Source organism: Centroberyx affinis, unplaced genomic scaffold, assembly GCF_046629955.1.
Source record: "Centroberyx affinis isolate AG114_WGS23_722 - 3 ecotype Tasmania unplaced genomic scaffold, CSIRO-AGI_Caff_v1 ptg001035l_1, whole genome shotgun sequence".
Classification (NCBI taxonomy): Eukaryota; Metazoa; Chordata; class Actinopteri; order Beryciformes; family Berycidae; genus Centroberyx; species Centroberyx affinis.
In genome coordinates, this window is record NW_027279593.1 from 183,148 (window position 1) to 204,851 (window position 21,704).

The following is a 21,704-nucleotide window of genomic DNA, read 5'->3' on the forward strand; positions in this document are numbered from 1 at the left end:
TTATTTATATATTCTAATGTAATGTAGAACTAAGCCATGGCATATCAAATGTCCGTCTCTGCTTACCATCACCATGTCAACAAAACCTCAGTAATCAGCCAACTTAGGCTCAGATGAAGTAACAAACAGCTTGGTTACACAAAAGAATCATATCACTAAGACTGACTTGTAAATCAGTCGGGATACTATGATCTCCATGTTGAGATCATTGTGAGAAACCCATCTGGATGATAAAACCCTTGACAGAGTGCTTCTGCCTACAGACTCCAGGACAAATGCAAAGGACTCCTATACATATCAACACATCTTAACACATTTATTAAAAACAAAATACAATTTTTCATTTTAGGATTTCAGAAAGGATTATCTCTGAGAATATAAACAGCATATTTTAATTTACCATACCAGTGGGGGTATCCACATGATATTTCAGAAACCACCACTCTCAATTTCTTTCTATGCTTTGGTAATAAAAATGTTATAGAAAAACTCTCCTGTGCTTTGGTTGTACTGTACACAGATGTAAATTCACTTGTGTACTGATAGCAGAAGACAGAATGTGTTTTTTTGCCCTGGGCACAAGACAGAAGGGTTTATTTCCAGAATTATAAACATTCTTTTTTAGAAAAAAAAAAAACATACATGAGATTTTACTATTCATCCGCAATAATTAAAAAATACAGAGATAAGTCCTTCATAAAGATGTTAGTATCTGGTTAGGCAAACGTCTTGACTTTTACCTTCATGTCACCAATCATTTTGTAAGAGACTGCGAGTAAGTAAGTGTAAGTTTTTTAGATAGTAGTTATTTCATTTGGGAATGAAACCCCCCAAAAAATCCAAAGGAAAATGTCCCCAGTGCTTTGTTTATCCTCCCTTCGCCTCTGTAGATAATGTCTCTATGGTTGTCTGCTGATACCAGTTGTTTGAATAGGTGTGAGTTAGTCTCCAGTGGTTACAGTATCTGCCTGGGTGTGGTGCATGGTAACAAGTGTTTATCCACCTTGCACGCTTGCAGCTTTAGTGCCAGTTTGGCTGTGCTTGTGTATTTTATAGCCCTCTTCTAAGCTTTTATGAGTGTGACACTGACATATGACACATCTGTGTTCAAGCATGCGTGTGCATTTTGGGGTGTGTGTGTGTTTGTGTGCGTGTGCGTGTGTTATTTCTCAGTCTGTTTGTTATTCTTGTGGTTCTCGTCACTGAGGCTGTGCTCGGGGAACAGATTTGGGTTCTCCGCCAGCGTGGCACGGACCTTCTTCTTCTCCTTGAAGCGGCCGGAGTGGGAGACCTTCACATGGCGGCCCTTGGTAGCAGACTTATCCACAATCTTCTCCAGCCTGGCATTGAACTGGCTGTCCATAGGGTCTGGAGGAGGGTTACTGCTCGAGTGCTCCTTGTTCCCAGTATTGCTGCCATACTCAGCCGGGATCTCATACAGCACCTTGGCTTCGGCTTTCTTCTTGCGCGAGAAGGTCAGCTTCCACCAGCTAGGGTCAGCCATGGCTCCGACACAGACTGGAAGACTGACCTGAAGGGCACAGAGCACACACTTAGGGCCTGGAGGACATGCTGTTATTGACTATTATAATGGATAGATTTACACCTGGCATTAATATTGCAATGCAGATAAAATATACATGGAGATAATTAAGTGCAAGTACACAAGAATAATTGGAAAAGGTTTCTCCTCAGCCATCTAGGCAGTTAGTTTGGAAAAAATGAGGCTTGGATGTAGAGAGAATATTGGTGCATCTTCAACATAATGTGCACTGTGGTTTCAATGCCAGGTGTGCATGTGGCCTTTCAGTCAGCATGCTGTATTGTATGGTGTGCTGCATACTGTAGATTTGCCCTGATGTCAGGTTGAGCCCATGCTGGGCATGATGCCTTTGATGTGACATCATTGGCAACACATCTCCATCCCCATTGTTAATAATTGCCATTCAGAGCAGGTTGCCCTCATTCTCCAGTGTCAAGAAGATGAACAACACTCTGGCTCTGTACTCTGCTGTACAGTGCACATCTATCAGAACCAGCCTCAGAGTGCAGACAGTAATTGTGGATGGCTTCTTTTCATCCGTGGCTCATCTCAGTGATTAGGAGGTGTAACCTAATGGAGGAGGACACCTGACACTCGCTCTCAGCTGATAAATTAATGAGCATCTGAAGAGTATCCTCTGTCCCTCCCATGCGATCTGATATGAACTCAGAAAAAAAAGCCTTTCGGCTGATGAGGAAGCAAGCTGTTGCCTTGAGGCCGCTCCAGAAGTGTTGCAACTTGTTATATAATAACAGCAAAGCAAAGGACAGACTATTGTCAGCATCACAAAACACCTGTGTGCTTCTGGATTATCTATTTACATGATTTCAACCAATGCAAACTTATGGATAAAACATAGGCACGCAGGTAGCAATTACCAAGCATGTACATTAAGCCCAGCTATTGTGGTCCTTTGATCCTGACAGCAGGGAGCCCCTCAGTCACCTGGCAACCTCACACTGTAGCTAAGATAACTCCCTATCAAATGATAATTGACTCAGACTTTAATGGTAACACTCTTTGCATTATATCAAGAGTTTCATAAACATAAAAGGATCAAAAATATATATAACAATGGTTATAGATATATATAATATCAGAGAAAGAGATCTGCCATACTGGTAACATATGAAACTATAGTGCATTGTAGTTGTACTATACTGGAAGATTAAGATCAATGATGGCTGCATTTATTCCAAAACTCAAAAATGCATGATCAAGTCATGCGAAATTGAAAGATCAAGTCATGCCAAGTAATTTAATGTGTGAAAGCAACAAAATGACATGTTTATCATGGTAACACATCATCTTCACCTTAGGTAAATAAGCCGGTATATCATTAAAATGGGAGGATTTTGTGGGAACTCCCTCTTTACAACACCTTTAGATCAACACTTCTTTTTAACGGTCTCCTATCACTCTTGTAATGTTTTTAACTTCCTTGTTCTGTAGTATAAAGTAGTATATTGTGACATCCTTGTTAACTTAAAACGGAAGTAAACTTGAAGCATTTAACTGAAAATGAAACATAAATAGTATCTGCATTAAATGTAATAAACCAAGACCCACGAGTATGTGTGATTTCTAGATTATAAGGGCAGTCAGGAAGTTAAGGACAATACAAATCTGCTTTTGGTGTGGTCATTTTATCATGGAGCACCCATGCAAATATACATGACCTTTGCAGAAACACTCATCTCACTCTTATCTGAATCGCCTGACGTAAGGCACCAGCAAGCGGTGCAAAGGTTCAGGACATGGTATGAAAAACAAATACGATTTTTTAAATTTATTTGATTGTTTTAATATTGCCACTATCATATTTAAATTGTCATCTTACTTCTTCTTTATTATCCCAAGGTAATCTTAAGGTCTTAAGGTAATTGCATGGTTTCTCTGAAGTGAACTGTCTTTGAGACAGATCCCTTACATAATAGCCTGTGTGCTTTACTCTTCTTAATTACACTTATTTCTGACCTGGTTGTGTACAGACACCCAGGAAACAGATAGTGTTGCTGACCACGATGAGCTTTTATGAGTTTGAGTTGCAGTAAAGGCTGCAGTTGCCGTGTCACACCTAATTGTTTACTTCTGTTCCCCAGCACTGCCTTCATCATGATATTGCCAGTTAGAATTTAGATTAAAGTGCTAAATCTAAAGTTAATCATCTTCTTTTTTAATGGTTAGACATTTTATTCCTTCTGTCTGAATTTCTTGTTGTAAATGTGTTTTCATTTTAACAGAAGATGGCTGCTCTAAAAGAAGAGTTTATAGAACATTTACAAACTGAAAAGTAATGTTGACCTTCCATCAAGCAGCTCCTCTAAAACAAAGTAATTAAGCACTTTCACATTGTGCTAAACAAGAGAAAATTGTGTTACAGTATATTTCTGTTAGAATGCCATGTTTGACTTAGATGTGACCTTTGAGACAAAAAGCCCTGTTGACATAAAGGAGGCCCTCCATAGTTCTCTTTAATAAGTTACTATGTGTTCTATTATGTGTGGGTGAGCTGCTCAGCGCGGCCTCAAAGATCACAGCGGGGAAGGAACACTGTGCTCACGTTCGGAAATCACTAACCAGCCGCTAAGCCTTTTCTACGGAACAATGTTAGAGCTTGAGACAGGAGGGTCCAAGGGCACCTAGCACCGTGCTTTCCTCGTTATTGAGCTGGAGGTTTATTAGATTCTCGGGTTTCGTCCCTTGTGCCAGGTTCACTGCTGACCCGTGGCAGCAAAGTTGAATGAGTTGTTGAAGGGCCTCATATCCTCCTCATGCACTGTTTGACTCAGGCGTCCTACGTATGATAATGATAAGTTGCTTCAATCTAAAAATCTATAATTCTCTTTTATGTTTGCACTGTCAACATTTCCACATTCTATAGAGAAGTGATGGCCAGTTGACAGCTGATCTGTCTTTGAGTGTGTTTATAATGGGATGTTACATGTGTGCTTATAATGGAATGTTATATCAACAGTACCTGAACAGTTCAAACAAGTTTAAACTTTCTGGCTTCATTCCATACTGGAAATTTAGCATGTATCAAACTTGTATTAATCCACAGAAAAACAAATATACATATTTCTAATTCAAGCACCATCAGCAGCTCAGACATCACAAAGCCAAGCAATGACATGAACTGAAATAACCTAACTTGAACATATAGTGTAAAGGTGAGCAGTACATCCAGTAATAACGTATTTACATTCAAATATACTGACTACATTACCTGATCTATACACACAGAATGCATTTAAGCACATGGAGAACTCTAGCTAGAAAAGCTTCTATAGCAATATGTTTGAGAAATAAAACATTTTTGGGGGGACAGAGGTGTTTCTCACCTTGTTGACGATGAGCTGGACTGTTTATGGCCGAGGGAGATGCTTTCAGATGTGAAACTGTCCCGCCATCCTTAGAAGTTCTTTAATTCCCCTCTCTATCTTTTTTGGAAATTCCTCTTGAATTGAAATTCAGGTGGTCAGGTGCAGGTGCAGCATTTCTCTCCCTCTGTCTCTCTCCCTCTCTTTGTCCCTCTCTTCTCCCTGCCTCACTATAGCACACACCCTCCTCAAACACACACCTAAAGCCCGCCCAGCTTGAAGTGCATAAGTGAGTAAATGTTACAACCATGTGATTTAGTGGGACCTTTCAGACTACCCCAACCCACGTCAAGATTACTGACAACACAGTTAATGTGAACTCGAGAGGTGAGCAGCTTTCCAAACTGTAAATAAATCCTCTTTTATCAGTATCACTTTGAAGCTGGGTCTGTTTTAATGTGGAATTTGGAAGCAGAAAAAGTCATCTTTGTGCATGGGCACAGTTTCCCCATCCCTGTTACACAACTCTTGGCAATTACTTTAAGCTGGAGAGAGAGAAAACCTTGAAAAAGTCCCACTTCTGCTTTCAGAAAGAGACAGGGAGAGAGGGGGAGAGAGAGAGAGAGTTATATGCTCTGAAATGTCATCTGAATAAGGAAAGTGCTGCTGATGTTTTGCATGGCGTGGCTGAATCACAGACAGTGGATGCTTGCTTTGCAAATTTGGTTAACATTCAAATGATTTGGAATCGGACCACTGAGAGAGGCTGCTGTACATGCGAGGGATTAATTGCAATGTTGAGCCCTTCTGCCTGGTTTTGGAGTCCACAGAGTCCACAACAAAACTATCATCTTGTTTATTTAGTTATTTATTGGTGACCAAGCAGCATACAAGAGAGATTTGGTCTGATGCCAAGAATGGGATTCATGACATAACAATGGGAAATTACAGAAAGTCCCCTTTAAGAGGACTGGAAAGTTGACTGTAGCTATAAGCTTATTACACACACACACACACACACACACACACACACACACACACACACATACACACACTTGGCTTAACGTTTCTACTGCCTGTGCTTAAGAGAAAATTATTTCTGAAATTATTTAATGAAAAACTGCAATATAAACGTCAGCAAACTAATAAACTTTAATGTATTAGCTGCTGCCCTGTTACAATTGAAGTCAAGGGACAGTAAATAGACAACAAATATTGCTCCGTGTGATTTTTCTGAAGGGAAATTCTAAATTAATTTAGCCAACAATGTACAGTAGATTAAATTGCTCCAAAATCTCTCATCCTTCTGCATCAGAGGACACATCGAGACTTGATCGAGACAGATAAGAGGTGATGCTGCCCTCTAGCGGTTGACTTTAGCTCTGCACCCAATCAGGAACTACAATATTCACCAATGAGCTGCCGCTTCCAGCATTGTAAAACCTCATTGGTTTGACTGCAACACCGCCTCCTTCTATTGGCTCTTCTTCTTGTAACGTGTCAAATCGTGTAAACAGTGCCACTCGGATGGTGAGAACAATCCAAGATCTAAACCTTTGAAATAAATCTATAATGCAGCCATAAAAAGTTGGACGTACGTTCATTTTGAACATCAGAAGAGACGATGGAGGTAAAACTGAAGCTCTCTCTCTCTTTGACTCGAGTGTAATGTGCCTGCTAGCTAGCTGTCACACCGCCGAAGTGCACTTAACTGTAAAAGAGACACTTTCCTGTATTTAATAAAGAAACTGCACAGCTTCAATAATCCAGTCTGTAATAATTGCGCAGTGTGTTTGCTGTTAAAGTTGTTGTCCAATGCTTTTTTCATGCAACACAACTTTCTTTACTGATTCCTTTTCTGTATATAGCAGCTGCGTAAAGCATGAATATAATGTTGAGCTTTTTTCTCTGTTTATTTATGCACTGACACTTTCCTATATTTCAACAGAACATTCAAAACCTTCCCATCGACATACAGACCAGCAAGCTTTTGGGTAAGGCTTGGTAACAGGCTATTCAAATGTAATGGGCTATAATTCCATGTAATGTCTTGTTTATTTTCCAACATTACCATAACCCACTCTTATGCTACCAGTGTCTCCTAATCAGTTTCTCGTACATGTTGCCTCCAACAAATTAACCAATGTACCAAACCCAAAGCTGGTAATAATAATTTACCATGCTGTCAATCCACAGACTGGCTGCTGGACCGACGCCACTGTAATCTGAAATGGCAGAGTGCAGTGATGGCAATCCGGGAGAAGATCAACGCTGCCATCCAGGACATGCCAGAGAACGAGGAGATCAAGCAGCTTCTCTCCGGCTCCTGTGGGTCCCTCAGTGTACTTCATTTTATTTTTATGGCGTTTCTGATGTTTTATTTAGTATTCTTCTGTGCCTATCCAGGCTGGGTATCCCTAAGAAATCTCTCAACATTCCAGTCACAGCAAAATCATCTCTTATTTACGTGGACTTACAAAATTCTTAACTCTCAAGTCAGTGTTTGTAGCACTATAAATAATTAGATCAAAGTTGAATTTGGTGTTGTAGCTTATCCAACCCCTGAGTGGTATTGTTAGGTCCATAGTTACATAATGTTAAGATAATTACTCACCATTTAGACCAGTATTAGTATCATTAAGACCCAATGTTCCACTGTTTGTGTGATTGTGTGATAAGACCAGTGTTTATGAACTGGTATGCTGTATTTTGTTTGTTTTCATTGCTAGACATTCACTACTTTCACTGCTTGAGGATTGTGGAGATACTGAAGGGAACAGAGGCTTCCTCTAAGAACATCTTTGGCAGATATTCCTCTCAGAGGATGAAGGTGAGACGATTCAAACCAGATGTCTGTCTGTCTGTCTGTCTGTCTGTCTGTCAGCCAGCAGGTCATATGGTCAGAGTTGTTCAGAATTACAAACCACGTCATCTGTGTAGATTTGTTTGTCTCATATTCCTCTGCTGCAAATCTAATTAGTCTTTGGGACTCCTAACATTTGGATTTGAATTGTCTTCTCTGTTTTATTGTTGCAGGACTGGCAGGAAATTGTGTCACTCTATGAGGCAGATAATGTCTATTTGGGTAAGTATAGGATCAAGTAGGGGTTCAGACCAGATATCAAACTGAGTAAAGTTTTCTTCACCCTGGGACTCAGGCTCATTGAAATGTACTACTTCTGTTTTCACATGGTGACCCATTAGAAACAGGCCCACCACTTATTAATGGTCCTATCCCACAGTTTAAAAAATGCTGGGATAAAGCCATGCTCTTCAATACAAAGTGTGATTATCATTCTCATTCAGCACTAGATAAACATGACATTCAATATTGGATTCCATTTGTTCAGGCCTTGACAACGAAGTAGTTGGGATGCAGGACCAGTTACAGAGAGAAAATAACGACATAGAAATCTTCAATAAAAATCTTGAACCTTCCTTCCTCTTGTGTGTCCCAGCGGAGACGGCCAGCTTGCTGAGTCGCAGTGTGAGCTATGAAGGCCCGGCTCTGAGGAAGCAGGTGGCCAAAGCCAAGCAGCTGCAGCAGGAGCTGAGCCGGCGGGAAGTGGAGTGCCAGAGCTCAGCCGCAGACCTGAGGGAACGCTACTACACTGCCTGCAAACAGTACGGCATCACAGTGAGTCCAAACACACACACACACACACACAGGAGTGCATGAACACGCAAAACCCACACAGAGAAAACAACTCTACAGTGCACAGAATGAGGCATTTTATTAACAGACAGATGAACTGACTTGATGCTTGTCCAGTTGCTTCGTCGTTCATCATTTTGCTGCTTCCCTTCTTCCTCTGCCAGGGAGAGAATGTGGCTCGGGAGCTGCAGGCCCTGGTGAAAGATCTACCGACAGTTCTCGGGGAAGTAGGGAAGGACGCAGCCAAGCTGCAGGAGCATATCCAACTCTACAGCACTTTCACAAACTTTGTCTGTGAGTGGTGAGTATCTAATCGCCTCTTAACAACTGATTTTTTTCCTTCTGATGCCTGTGCATTTCTGACATGTTGCAATACAGTATTGATGGTTTGACCTGGTACCAGTGTCATGAAATTTTTTCAGCAAGCAGGTATTGCAAGGTTTCTACAAGACACAAACCTTTTTGTTTTTTTTAATACCATTTTCACACTATCCTGCAGAATTCTACCGCACTATGAACATCTCACCACAATACTATGCATTTATTTTTCCACACTGTCTCTTGCTCTGTACTTCTCTCAGCTACATGTTACCAGGCTGTGCAGTGCAGCTCAGCCCCGTGTGAAAAGGCTTATTTTGAGCATGTTCACTCTAGAGTGTATGCACATCCCTAACAGCACTCCAAAAACTGAAAATGAAATGAAGGAAGAATTAAATAAAGAAAATGTGCCTGCACTTTTCATCTGTATTAAAAACATGGGATCATACTATGCATGGACACTTTCTTTTTTTAGACAAGCGAGTCACCATGTCTCCATTCACAGGTCTGAACCCGTCCTGCCCATGCTGGCGTTTGCCCAGAGGAGAGGCAACACAACGTTCTATGAGTGGAGGACGGGGGAGGCGCCCACAGTGGTTGACAGGCCTGTTATGGAGGAGGCACCTGCTGATACAGTCACAGAGGAAACGGTTGGCTGGCCTCTTACTGTATTCTCTGTAAACCAGGACCCATGTATGTAGAGTAGTGGTGTTGTGTTCGGATCATTGGCTGAGTAAAATTTTCACTTGATGCAAACGCAAAATAGGTGACAGATCAACATTGCTACTCTGAGATATTTAACAAATGCCAGCATAGGTCCAAAATTTATATCATGTATACATTCACAACTTTTCCTCACCATTGATATTGTATTTCTGTGCTGTGTTTTTAAAACTTGCTTTAGATTGACTGGGGGGACTTCGGCAGTGGAACAGAGACTCAGGAAGTTAATTTTGGGATCAAGGTTGAGGATGGAGTGGACTGGGGCATCAGTCTGGAGCCTGGCTCTGAGGTATGAGACATGAGCATACTTACATTTAGTTCATATTTACATGTTATTTCACTATTCTAATACATTAAGAACACTCTTAGTACAATAACAGCTTAACACCTAGTTTACCTCCAGTATTGTTAAACTGTCATTGTGTCTACTCCTCTAATATACCATTTTTCTCTTGGTCTGCTTCGACAGGAGACAGGCGCAGGCGGTATTGATTGGGGAGAGAGTGAAGCAGCTCCCATAGAAATCGAGATTGTAGATGTGGGCACAGACTGTAAGTGCTTTTTTAGTTTCCCCACTATGCCTCCAGCCAAACTTATCACATCTCTTCTTACAATCCCTTGCACAGTGGTTGAAATGTTTGTGTGTCATCTCTCAGGTCCTGACGGTGTGGCAAGGGGTGAGGATGCCCTGACTGTACTGGAGCACCCGCAGTCACGTAGCCAGTTCATTGATGAGCTAATGGAGGTAATGACTGGGGTTGATTAGACAAGTATGTGCTCCTGTAGTGTTAAATAACGTCTGTGCTCCTTCTTCTTTTGGTAACACACACTTGACCTTTGTTTGTGTTGTAAGATAATGGTATGTTATATGGGTTGTGACAATGTGATGAATATTGTGTTATTAATATCTGGCAACATAAAAACATACCTGGGATACCTGGGAAAAACAGTAGTTGTAAATAATTTGTAGAATTAAATTACAGAAAAGCAAGAAGCTGAATACGTGTGCCTCAGATACTCTCAAATACTCAAATTCTACTCACTCACACTCACTTGGTACTCCAAGAAGGTTAAAACAAATGCTAAGGATTATAAGCAAATACTAATTGACCTAGATCTGATCCTGAAAAATAACAGATGTGTTTATCCATGTACCCTAAAAGTTACACAGAGACTGCTTATGAGCCCTCTTGTCTGTAATGTTTTTTGTTTTTTTCTTTCTTTGGGGCAGGGTGGGGTGGGAGGTTGTAATTTCTATTGCGTTTTTTCATTCATTTGATTGTGTTTGCAGAACAATTTCCCACAAACAAGTGACATTATGGTTTCATGTGTTGGTGCAGCTGGAAGTGTTCCTGACCCAGCGGATGAGTGAGATGGCAGAAGAGGGAGATGTGGTGGCCATGAGCCAGTTCCAGCTGGCCCCCTCTATCATCCAAGGCCAAACCCGTGAACACATCCTGGAGATGAAGGTAGCGGTGCAGCATCTTCTGGACCGGCTGACCTCTCTTCGGATGCAGCACCTCTTCATGATCCAGGCCTCGCCACGGTACGCTGTCCTGCCTGATTGAAGTCATAAAAAAAATGTTCTTCTGTGTTTTTTCTCATTACTACTTATATGAACTGTGTGTGTGTGTGTGTGTCTAGGTATGTTGAGCGTGTGTCAGAGGTGCTGAGACAGAAGCTGAAGCAGGCAGACATCCTGGTGTTGAAGCGCGCCACGCTGGCTGAGAAGAGGCAGGAAGCTCTCGAGGAACAGGCCAAACTGGAGCCTCGTATTGACCTGCTGGCGGGACGCACCCGGGAGCTCCAGAAACTGGTATTGGATCATTATTTTAATTTATTCATATTGACAGGGATGGCAGTTTACCAGCTCACTAGCCTGTGATGAAAATTTTTCAATCCATATTGGTGCAGCATTATCCTTATCAGCCAGAATTTGAATGGGGTCTCATGAGAGAAATGACTCTCAATTCAGTAAACATAGGAAGTAAATAATCTTCAAATATTGAAAATCTACTAACTTCTGCCATAAATATTCATCATTATATCCATCTTAAAGTATTATTGTGAATGAATATTCTGTCATTAGTAGGTAAAAATAATGTTAAGTATGTAGTTTCAGATACATTGAAGAGAATATAAATTGATTCAATCCCTGTTAAACAAACATGGATGGTAATATAACTCACTACTCTTCCCAGAATCCCAGAAAGTGACATTGTGTTATAACCGATGACTTTGACTGTGAATTGTCTTTTGTTTTGCAGATTGAAACGGACATTTCAAAGAGATACAACAAGAGGCCTGTCAACCTAATGGGGGTTATTGTATAGTGGTGAAGTTCACAGATGTTCACTATTTGTTCAATATTTTGTCATGATCTATCTCACTATCTTGCTCCTGGAGAAATAAAAGTGGTATTTAATGTGTTTAATGTGTCTTTGTGTGTTCTGTCAAATTACATTTTGTGGGTTAGCACTGGGTAAGAAGCAAACATTTTTCCTTTTACAAGTCAAATGTTTTTGACTAATCAATGAATTGTTGAAGTTACTAGTAAAACCCAAAATGTAATTTAGAGTAAGAAATGAATGCTCTTTGAAATACTTGCTATTTCAAATGACTATGGACAATGCAACAGGGACTCGAGAACTGGAACAGTAACTTCTAGATCCTGATGATTAATGACTTGTTAGATTTTATAATAGTTACCATTCAAAATTCTTAGAACTAGCAAGATAAAGTAGATTTTTTGCAAATGTAATAATAAGCTGGTATAAAGTGTGTTTTTCGGGAGGTGGGGCTCTTTAGAATAAAGATTATAAAGTGTTAAGTGCAGTTGAAAAGATCAGCTGACACTATTATGCAATTAACTGTACGAAACTACTTTTAAACCACTGAATGTTTATTCTTTTAAACAAAACTTTTCCAACAAAATGCTTAAGTTTTGTAGGGATTTTTTTTTTTTCACGTAATACCATTTATTATTATCCTTGGGAGATTTTTTAGTGGGGTGATGAAAGCTTGGCACTAGAATGTTCTACGCATGCTCTGTGTGAAAGCGTGTTTTTGTGTCAAGCGGTGCTGCTAGGCTAGCCGGGCCAGCTAGCAATTTTGCAAGTCATGGTGGGCCATTCAATGAGGAATGGTTGGAGAGTGATATATTGGGCAAGTCTGTGGAGCCTTTAATGAAGCAGGATTTTATTAATTGCCTTAGGCGGTAGTGGACTTGTGGGCATGAAGACACAGTTGCAAAATCTTCATGCGTAAGTATAAAATCAAGAGGTTTTCAATTAATACGTAAGCTGATACCTGGATTGCAATGATTCATGACATAAGCTAACGTTAGCTAACTTACAGACGGCGGAGGTAACTTAGTATTTATAAGAAACTCACTGGATGTAGTAGTTTATCTCGTTTAAGACATTAGTTACACTTTTAAAAGTAGCTGAGAGGTTAAGGTAGCAAACTAGCTTACAAAGCTAATACAGCATATCGGCATTGAGTTCCAATAGTTTAGCATTTTCTCCACTCCAATGCCCACCCACGTCTATTTTCTATTGGCCAAGATTTGCTGGAGTCCTGTGTCGTAGACACGTTTTAGGTCTGTGAATGGCTCTCTTATCTGTCAGTCTTCTTTCACCACTTGTTGCTAGGGAGATTGTTTGATGCTAGCCACAGCGGAAGTAGATAGTCGAAAATACCAGTAGCGGTACCTGTCACTTTTTTAGGGTAAACAAGGTTGCAAGTTCCCTGATGTGGCAACACATGTCTGTGGTAATATATGTTATATAATAGTGTGATTTGTTTCTGTATAACAGTAGTAGTCGAGGGTGTCATTAAAAGGCATGCTAGCTAACGGTAACGTTAGTAGGACAAAGATAGGCGCAGCTGTGTGCGAGGAGGGAGGGAGGAACCCTGCCTGCCACCTAACGTTGTGACAGTGAGTGTTAAAGCTAGCGAGCGAGCTTTCGAGACTCCCTCATTCACCTTCAGCAGCACCCACAAGAAATAGTTGTCCTGTCTAGGGTGGGGTGATGCCTTACAGCTCTGTGTTCATCATATTTGGTCTGCTGAATTGCCAAGATTCAAAGGCATTGCGCGGTGCGAGCTGTCATCAGTTCTCTCTAGTCTTGGGAGGAAGCAATGGTTGATATCGCTAGCAAGTCGGTTTCTTTTTTCATTAGCATGTGCTTAATACAAATGTAGGTAGCTAAGACTTTGCTGTTTGAAAGCTGTAAGCATTAAATATGCTAGTACTGAACGATGATCTCTGTCCTGCAAGTTATATCTGTATGTGTTCTAATGTTGAACTAAGATCAGTTACTTGCAATAGACCAGTAAAATGTCCTTTCTCACTTTTCTCAGGTATGGGAGGATGAGGACCTTATGAAGAACGAAGCTTTGAACACAAATTGGACTCTCTCAAAGAAGTGGAAACACCATTTTGGATCTTATACACATTTAAAACTAACCTGCTACAACATTTAAGCCCAAGACCCTTTCCCCACACCACCTTAAACCATTTCTTACTTTCACCTGTTTATCTCAATCTTCTAGTATAAGTAAAGAAGTATTGCTACAAGGTAGTTGGCCCCGTTTTTGTTTTTATTTTTTACTTTCACCTTTTGTTCCTTTGTAAAGAAATGCTTTACCTGAAAAAGTACTTCACAGAGGGCCTGATTCAGTTCACCATCCTTCTGAGTCTCATTGGGGTGCGGGTGGACGTTGACACCTACCTGAGCAATCAGCTGCCCCCACTGAGAGAGATCATCCTGGGCCCCAGCTCAGCCTACACTCAGACACAGTTTCACAATCTGCGCAACACGCTGGACGGCTATGGCATCCATCCAAAGAGTGTGGACCTCGACCATTTCTTTACCACTCGCCGGCTGCTGAACCAGGTGCGCCAACTGGATCGCCTCTCTGTGCCCAGTACCGAGCTCAACACCTGGCTGGTGCACCGTGACCCTGAGACTGTGGTGTCCGCCGCCAGCCAGTCCAGCCCCAGCATCACCCTGGACAATGGGGCCAGCCTAGAGGACGTTAACAACCCTGACGCTACCCCGGCCATGAGGGGAGGAGGTGGAGCACCTGAATCCACCTACAACCTGAATGCAGCGGACAGCAGCCTGGGAGCTGTGGCCCCGGAGGGTAACCAGGAGCAGGGCAACAGAGACGGCAACGATGACCTCACCAAAGAGGTACTGCTGCTTGTCCTCACTTTTACTCTGCTAACACCTGGGGAGCACCCGTCAAAAAGGAGGGGTCAAGCAGTGACATAATGGTACATGCTTATGAGTATAAATAAATTCATGAGACCAGTAGGGTTGACTTATGTCGGTGGTTAACGTTCAGAATATAAACCAGCAGTAAGAATTAAGATTAAGAAATCAAATGTCAGAATGGATGTAAATATTTCTGAATCACATAATTTAACTGAATGCAAATAATTGTATTGTCAATTTGTTTGTCAACTAGCTAGACAGTCATCACCAGTGACGCAGTGGTAAATAAAAAGGTGGGTAAACTATGACCTCCAGTTGGCGATCATCATAAGCCAAGCAGCCACCAGTATAAACAAAAATCAGTTGTACTTTCAGAAAAGCGTTAATTTGTATTTTTTTCCTTAAGAGACCTTACCTTCCTATAACTTACATACTACTTACCACAAATTTATGTCAGCCTAAAAGGGTGGTTAAGCTATATTCCACTAATCAAAAGCTGGGTAAAGTGAGGTTAGGTGGCTTTACTGTTCACTACATCCCTGGTCTTCATCCCTGGTCTTTTTATATATCAGATATTTTTAGTCAGGCCCATTAGCTCACATTCATTACAACTGTGATTCTGGTCTCATGTAGGAATGTTCATCAGGGTGCACATGAAACACGAACAAGTTTGTAATGCAACCATTCACCCTCCTTAATTTCAGCTCCTAAAACAGCACAAGGGGGGGAAAATCACATTACTGTTCTTTACATTTACTGGTTACATATTGAAACACTTCTATGTATGAGAATTTGATGTAGTCAGTAATCAATTTGTAGTTTATTTAGCATTAATTTAAGGATTTATTCAATTAAAGTTGTTTTGAGAAATAATATGTTTCTCAGTAGTCACAGGATTTCCATATTGATGCAGTCGTTGTGGGTCACACAGAGCCATTGTTGAAGGCTTGTAATGAACTGAGGCTCCTTTTTGGTCACATGGTAGCTACCATGCCTAAGAGGTTATGCTATGGTTACATCATCTGACCAGATTTCTGTTACATGATCTGCCAGACTCTAGTGCTAAAATTACCCGCTGTAATGGAATAATACAAATCAGTCATCTTCCTCTTATAAAAATAAACAGTGTAAGTACAGTATATATATATATAAGTGAATCATCTCGGTCAGCCCAAATACATACAGGATTTCATTTGTACCATGCTATGAGTTTGAGTAATTATCAATGCATCCAGTGTACTCGGTGTGATTATTAAAACAACTTGTCTCTGTATTCCTGACATTTCTCAATTGTGGTGATATGTTTTTTCCAGGACATTGATTTGATTGACATCCTGTGGCGACAGGACATTGACCTTGGAGCAGGAAGAGAAGTGTTCAACTACAGCAACCGTCAGAAGGAGAGCGAGGAGGAGAAGCCCAGCCCACAGGAGAGCAAGGAAGGGAACGAGGCGCAAGAGAGCTGGAGAAATGGAGTGAACTTACAAGGGGCTCAGCCGGTGGATGGGGAGACAGGAGAGAGCATTCCAGAGCAGGTTAGTAGTCTTAAGGTGCCGCCACATATTAGCGTTTCGTCCAGTGGGGGCTGGTACGTTGAACGGCCTTGTGCTACAGTAAGAGGAGATAGGAACATTAGGGCCACTAGTGATGAAACATGTTTGTTTGCTGAATATTGCGATATGAATTGTGATTCATGTGGAGACAATTCTAGTTAGTTAATTTTCACTTTCACCACTTTCACTTTGGGTGAAAAAATGATCATCATCCTAATCCTTAAGATTTGCTCAGTCTGAATACAATGAAAGGTTTTCTCTGACGTGCGTCTCGATTTGTTAGCCAGGGATTCTGCAGAGCATTAGAATGCATTGTTTAGAAGGTTGTCTCGACCAAAATGGCAATTTTTTTTCTCTTACAATTAGCTGTGCAGCCCTTAGGCTCATCCTTGTTGAGTCATTCTAGTTTGATGACTTAGGGTCTCGGGACAGTGGAAGGCGAGACTGTACATCGTATCTTATCCAGCAGGTGTATTGGTAATAAAATTGCCCCATGCAATAGAAACAGGAAGTAGTCTTGTCCCCTTTAAATCATTCCAGCTTGATGAGGTGACACTTTTATTTCTGACGTAAACCACATGGCAACTCATTATGGCAGTTTGTGCTACTACTTGTCATATTCACTTGATTGCCATACTTAAGATATGATGCTTTTATTAATATAGTAATACTCAATTACCTGCCTTTGCTGTTTATTTGTAAACAATACCAATGCTATTGTTTTGAAATTGAACTTGATCTCTTTCTTGTTGTTACCCCAGCTCCCAGGCATTGGCTCACAGACTTCACTCTCTTTACAAGAATGCCTGAGGCTGTTGGAGGCCACCTTCCCTTTTGGAGAGGAATCGGAGGTAAAAACCATGAGCTACAAGTTATTATTTGTTGTATCAAGTTATTTTGGAATATTGTTTTCTATGGCAAATAGGCTAGCTGCAGGAAACTAACAACACAGTCCGAGTCATACATTTTGTCTAATGTTTCTGATGTTCTCACTTTCAGTTTCCAGCCCCAGTTGTCACCCCAGAGATAGGGGTCTCCAATGAAGAAGCTCCTTCTACATCTCAGGGTCTCCCTGTGGCACCTCCACTGCCCCAGGCAGAGCCACAGTTGGACTTGGAGCAGCAGTGGCAAGACATCATGGCCATCATGGAACTACAAGTATGTCCCTTTTTAAATGAAGGATTTGGGCCTGTTCACTATCATTTAAAGTTCTTGAAATGTTGAACTATGTATATGGCATATACTGTATACAATGCTATGTAAAGCCCTTTGAGACATGCTTGTGATAAAGGGCTATATAAATAAACAGGACTAGACTAGACTAGACTAAATGAGAGATGTCGTTTGTCCTGTGGCCCAACTTCATGACATCATGACTATTCTTGTTATGTGGGGGATCCAGAGGTTGGCCCAAACCATAGGCTTCTGTGGTTGAAAATAACAATGAAAATTGAATGAATGAATCAGAAGTGAATAAAAACAATTCCTTCTCAATTAAAGGTCTATCCGTCTAGGGAAAACATTTTTTTTTTAATTGAAAAATCACTTCATTACAGTATCAAACTTGATTTTCAAACCAACATTAAACGCAAAAAAGGGAAAGTTGACAGCCATCTTGTGTGTTAGATCATTTGAAAAATTTCCCTAACAAGATCTTTCTGTTCAAAGGCAATGGATGTGAACAACACCTCACTCAACACCAACTCCAGCAGTGTCAGTGGTACAAGTGGGACAGCTGAGTCAAACACCATGGGAAGCTTTGGACTTTCTTCTCGTTCAACACTGATAAACCAGGATGTCAGCCTCCACCAGGCCTCTCTCCCCAGCTGCAGCCAAGACTTCCCCCCTATTTTCAATCCCCAGGTGGAATCTACTAGCAGCACCCCAAGGCCCGCCATGCTCAGACTCAACAGCAACTCCTCCAACATCAACTCTACATTTGGAGCCACTAACCTGACCGGACTCTTTCTGCCTCCACTTATGAACAGCTCTAGTAGCAACATTACATCCACACCTATACTGCCTGATCCATTCAGCACCTTGCTGGAAGAGTCCATGCTCGATGAGATCAGCTTGCTGGACCTTGCCATGGAGGAGGGCTTCAGCCAGGCCCAGGCTTCCCAGCTGGAGGATGAGCTTGACTCAGACTCGGGTCTCTCCCTGGACTCCAGCCACAGCCCGGCCTCCCCAAGCAGCTCTGAGACCTCCTGCTCCTCCGCAGCTTCTTCCTCCTCCACCTCTGCCACCTTCTCAGAGGAAGGAGCTGTGGGGTACAGCACTGATTCTGAGGCAGCCACCGTGGAGACAGAGGAAGGCGCAGTTGGGGGCTACCAGCCTGGGTATAGCAAGCTGTGCCGCATGAGCTATCAGGACCCCTCCCAGTTCCACAACCTCCCCCAGCTTGACAACATCAGCCACAATCACACTTACAATCTGCCACTGTCTTCTGCGTTCTCCGAGCACCCAGAGCTCCCCATTTCTGCTGGCAAGAAAACTGTCCGCGACAAACACAACTCTAAGCTTCAGCCTCCTCAGGACTTGCTTGACAAGCAGTCAAGTCGTGACGAACGCCGAGCCAGGGCCATGAAAATCCCCTTCTCCAACGAAAAGATCATTAACCTGCCTGTTGAAGAGTTCAACGAGCTCCTAGCCAAACACCACCTGAGCGAAGCGCAGCTAGCCCTCATTCGCGACATCCGCAGGCGTGGCAAGAACAAGATGGCGGCCCAGAACTGCCGCAAGCGCAAGCTTGACACCATCCTAAACCTGGAGCAGGGCGTCCACGACCTGAGACGCGACAAGGCCCGCCTGCTGAAGGAGAAGATGGAGTTCATTCGCTCCATCCGGCAGATGAAGCAGAAAATGCAAAGTCTCTACCAAGAGGTGTTCACTCAGCTACGGGATGAGGAGGGCCGGCCCTACCCCCCCAGTGAGTACTCACTCCAGTACAGTGCTGATGGCAGCGTGCTGATCATGCCCCGCAGCATGGCAACTGCTGAGCAGAATCGGAAGCCTGAGAAAAAACAAAAAGACAAAAAGAAGTGAGGGGGCAAACTGCTGTTAATTCTTTCACTGCTAAATCAATAAGAAAGATTTCTGCAGATGCAAGAGAGATGTCCTTTTTTTCCTTTGAGAAGATACTGGTGAGAAGAAAAACGGCATTGTTGACTACTCTTCCTGCATTCGTTTTTTCCCTTTTCATTTTGTTCCTGCGTTTTTTTCCTGGAAACAACTTTGAAGCAGAAGTAGCTCTTCATTTGAGTACTGATATTTCATTATTTTGATGTGGGGAAAAGGAATAAACAAGGAAAAGAAGGGTATGAAAGGACTTGAAATGAGCTATTAGAAAAAAATATCTGCTCTAGATCCTTTTTGCACCAAACCACTGAGGAAGGAGAAGATTTGTCATGTCGAATCAAATGAAGGGACTAGTATCAAGAGAAGAGGGAGTAAAAAAAAGAACATTGTCAACAAGGATGGTTGGAATACCTATGCATTGGAGGTAAAGTTTCGAAGGACTAAAGGTCAGATCACATCCCACCTTGGAAACTTTTCGGGATTTTCATAGTCACTGAGGCTTGTAAGTTCCAAATGTTCAGGCAAAGAACGGCGTCTAATGGTTTTGTGAGTTTAGATACCAAAGGTTAAAGGAAGTCTATCATTTAGGATGCCATTAACACCTATACTAACCAAAGGTTGTATGGTGCACTTCACTTGAACAACCTAAATGCTCAAACACTGCACTCTAATGCAATGGGTTTGTATTGCAAATTCCAGTTTTTGACTCAAAATTTGTCAATGACTTCCAAGTTTAGAGGGCCCTAAAGAGATGGGATGTAGATGGGATGTGTGTAGAACTAGGATGCTGGAACAAGAAAGTGGGAGAGGCTGAGAGTGTATTCCTGGGCTGGCCACTGATGAGAGGCCTGGAGGTGGAGTTCTGCAAGAGGAGCAGATGGACGATGTAGGGAGGAGGCAGACTGCATTGGAAAATGTATCAGCTTCCTTATACTTATACATAGCACTGTAATTTGTCCTTCAAAGGCTTGGCTATATGCATTTTGCTGTGTCTCTCTTGCTATTCCTTCGCTGCAGGTTTTAATATGGGAGCTGCAATTGGGAAGGCTCTTATAAAATGTTCATAATCTGTAGTATAAGCAAGGTTATAGGTCTAGCTACATCAGCTTTATGTAAAAGCCTACACCCCCTTTGTTGATTTGAACACTTTGTGCCGAACCTGTAATCACGTTTTCTGAATGCAACCGGCCAGAGGAATTCAACATACTGTGATGGGCTAGCAACTCCAGAGTGTACTGTATGATTACCACCAACTCCAGACTGTCACAGTGCAAAGCTATGGATTTTTTTTTTTTTTTCTCTCGAATGCAGAGTTTTAAGCATTAACTTAAAACCGGCTCAGTTGTGGCAATGGAATAGTGATAGCCCATCTAAGTAACTTATTTGCCAATGTTGTCATCCTATTGATAGCCACTTGAGGCAATTGAAGATACATTCATTTTTTTAACTGCTGTAAAGCCAAACTGTTGGCTGACATTTTAAGTCCTAAGTTTTGTGTTGATAACAAAGTGAGCCAAGTAATTAAATTACTGAGTTAAAAGTAATTTGAATGAGTGAACTGACAAACAGCAGAATGTGTGTAGTGGACACTTTGTTTTGAATGCCTTTATTTCACAATCTCATATCTTCACTTAAAGGTTTTGAGAACCAGAGAAAATTGTTCTCAAAGTAGAAGTGCTATTACTTGTTTGTCTTTTTGAATGAAGTCTGTCAGTACATGTATGTCAGCCCATTGAAAAAATTAGGCCAATTGTTGCAGCTCAGATAGCTGTTAGGCTAGAATTAAATATTTACAAGAAGGATGCTGAAAAGAATTTGCAACATTAAGACAGTGTCCAAAAAATTACATTTTTAAAGGAGACATTGTTAAATGTCCTCTCATTCGACATGGTATTGAGGCATGAATCTGTTTGGTTAACATTCACTTCAGTGCAACACCAACTATTGAGTTAGTACTACTACTTAGTGCACTGTTTTTGTCCGTCTTGTTTGTTCTGTAAATATTTTTATGTTTGTGTTGGTCACTATTTTTCTGTAGTCTGTCAAATGTCTCCATAACCTTCTCACCCTCTGCTTTGAGTTTGGATGTAGTTTTCTTTGTTTTACTTTGAAATATTTGCTGGCAATCTGGAATTGTTTTTATTGATTAATAAAGTGTTTTTATTTTCACCTGTGACTCTTGTGTTCTGGTGTCATTAATGATGAAGAAATGATGAAGAAATGTACTATACAACAGGAGCGTAACAAACCCAAACCAGGAAATAATCCAGTTCCCATTAAAAGCAA

The 21,704-nt window shown here is 41.5% G+C and overlaps 3 protein-coding genes across 5 annotated transcripts; 2 read left to right on the top strand and 1 right to left on the bottom strand.

Annotated features, from left to right (window-relative positions):
* Positions 1-626: 626 nt before the first annotated feature.
* On the bottom strand, positions 627-5,052 carry prr15lb (proline rich 15 like b). 2 transcript variants are annotated; one of them, XM_071522857.1, is made up of 2 exons: positions 4,888-5,052; positions 627-1,526 (listed from the first exon to the last, which is right to left on the bottom strand). In XM_071522857.1, exon 2 carries the CDS (start codon positions 1,502-1,504, stop codon positions 1,163-1,165), a length of 342 nt encoding a protein of 113 aa, XP_071378958.1. In that variant the 5' UTR covers positions 1,505-1,526; positions 4,888-5,052; the 3' UTR covers positions 627-1,162. The 2 variants fall into 2 exon arrangements, with proteins under 2 accessions (XP_071378958.1, XP_071378957.1); XM_071522856.1 differs by having other exon boundaries at positions 627-1,531.
* A 1,310-nt stretch (positions 5,053-6,362) lies between these two features.
* Positions 6,363-11,985, top strand: cdk5rap3 (CDK5 regulatory subunit associated protein 3). Its single transcript, XM_071522852.1, has 14 exons — positions 6,363-6,496; positions 6,815-6,860; positions 7,063-7,194; positions 7,596-7,696; positions 7,903-7,951; positions 8,325-8,503; positions 8,686-8,822; positions 9,345-9,489; positions 9,744-9,851; positions 10,032-10,113; positions 10,219-10,307; positions 10,903-11,108; positions 11,207-11,378; positions 11,830-11,985. Exons 1-14 carry the CDS (start codon positions 6,491-6,493, stop codon positions 11,893-11,895), a joined length of 1,518 nt encoding a protein of 505 aa, XP_071378953.1. The 5' UTR covers positions 6,363-6,490; the 3' UTR covers positions 11,896-11,985.
* Positions 11,986-12,688: 703 nt separating this feature from the next.
* nfe2l1b (nfe2 like bZIP transcription factor 1b) lies at positions 12,689-21,594 on the top strand. Of its 2 annotated transcripts, none has more exons than XM_071522843.1 (6): positions 12,689-12,825; positions 13,928-14,763; positions 16,101-16,322; positions 17,102-17,191; positions 17,340-17,498; positions 18,009-21,594. In XM_071522843.1, the coding sequence occupies exons 2-6, from the start codon at positions 14,206-14,208 to the stop codon at positions 19,383-19,385; spliced, it is 2,406 nt and encodes an 801-aa protein (XP_071378944.1). In that variant the 5' UTR covers positions 12,689-12,825; positions 13,928-14,205; the 3' UTR covers positions 19,386-21,594. The 2 variants fall into 2 exon arrangements, with proteins under 2 accessions (XP_071378944.1, XP_071378945.1); XM_071522844.1 differs by lacking the exon at positions 12,689-12,825 and adding an exon at positions 13,220-13,336.
* The last annotated feature ends 110 nt before the right edge of the window (positions 21,595-21,704 follow it).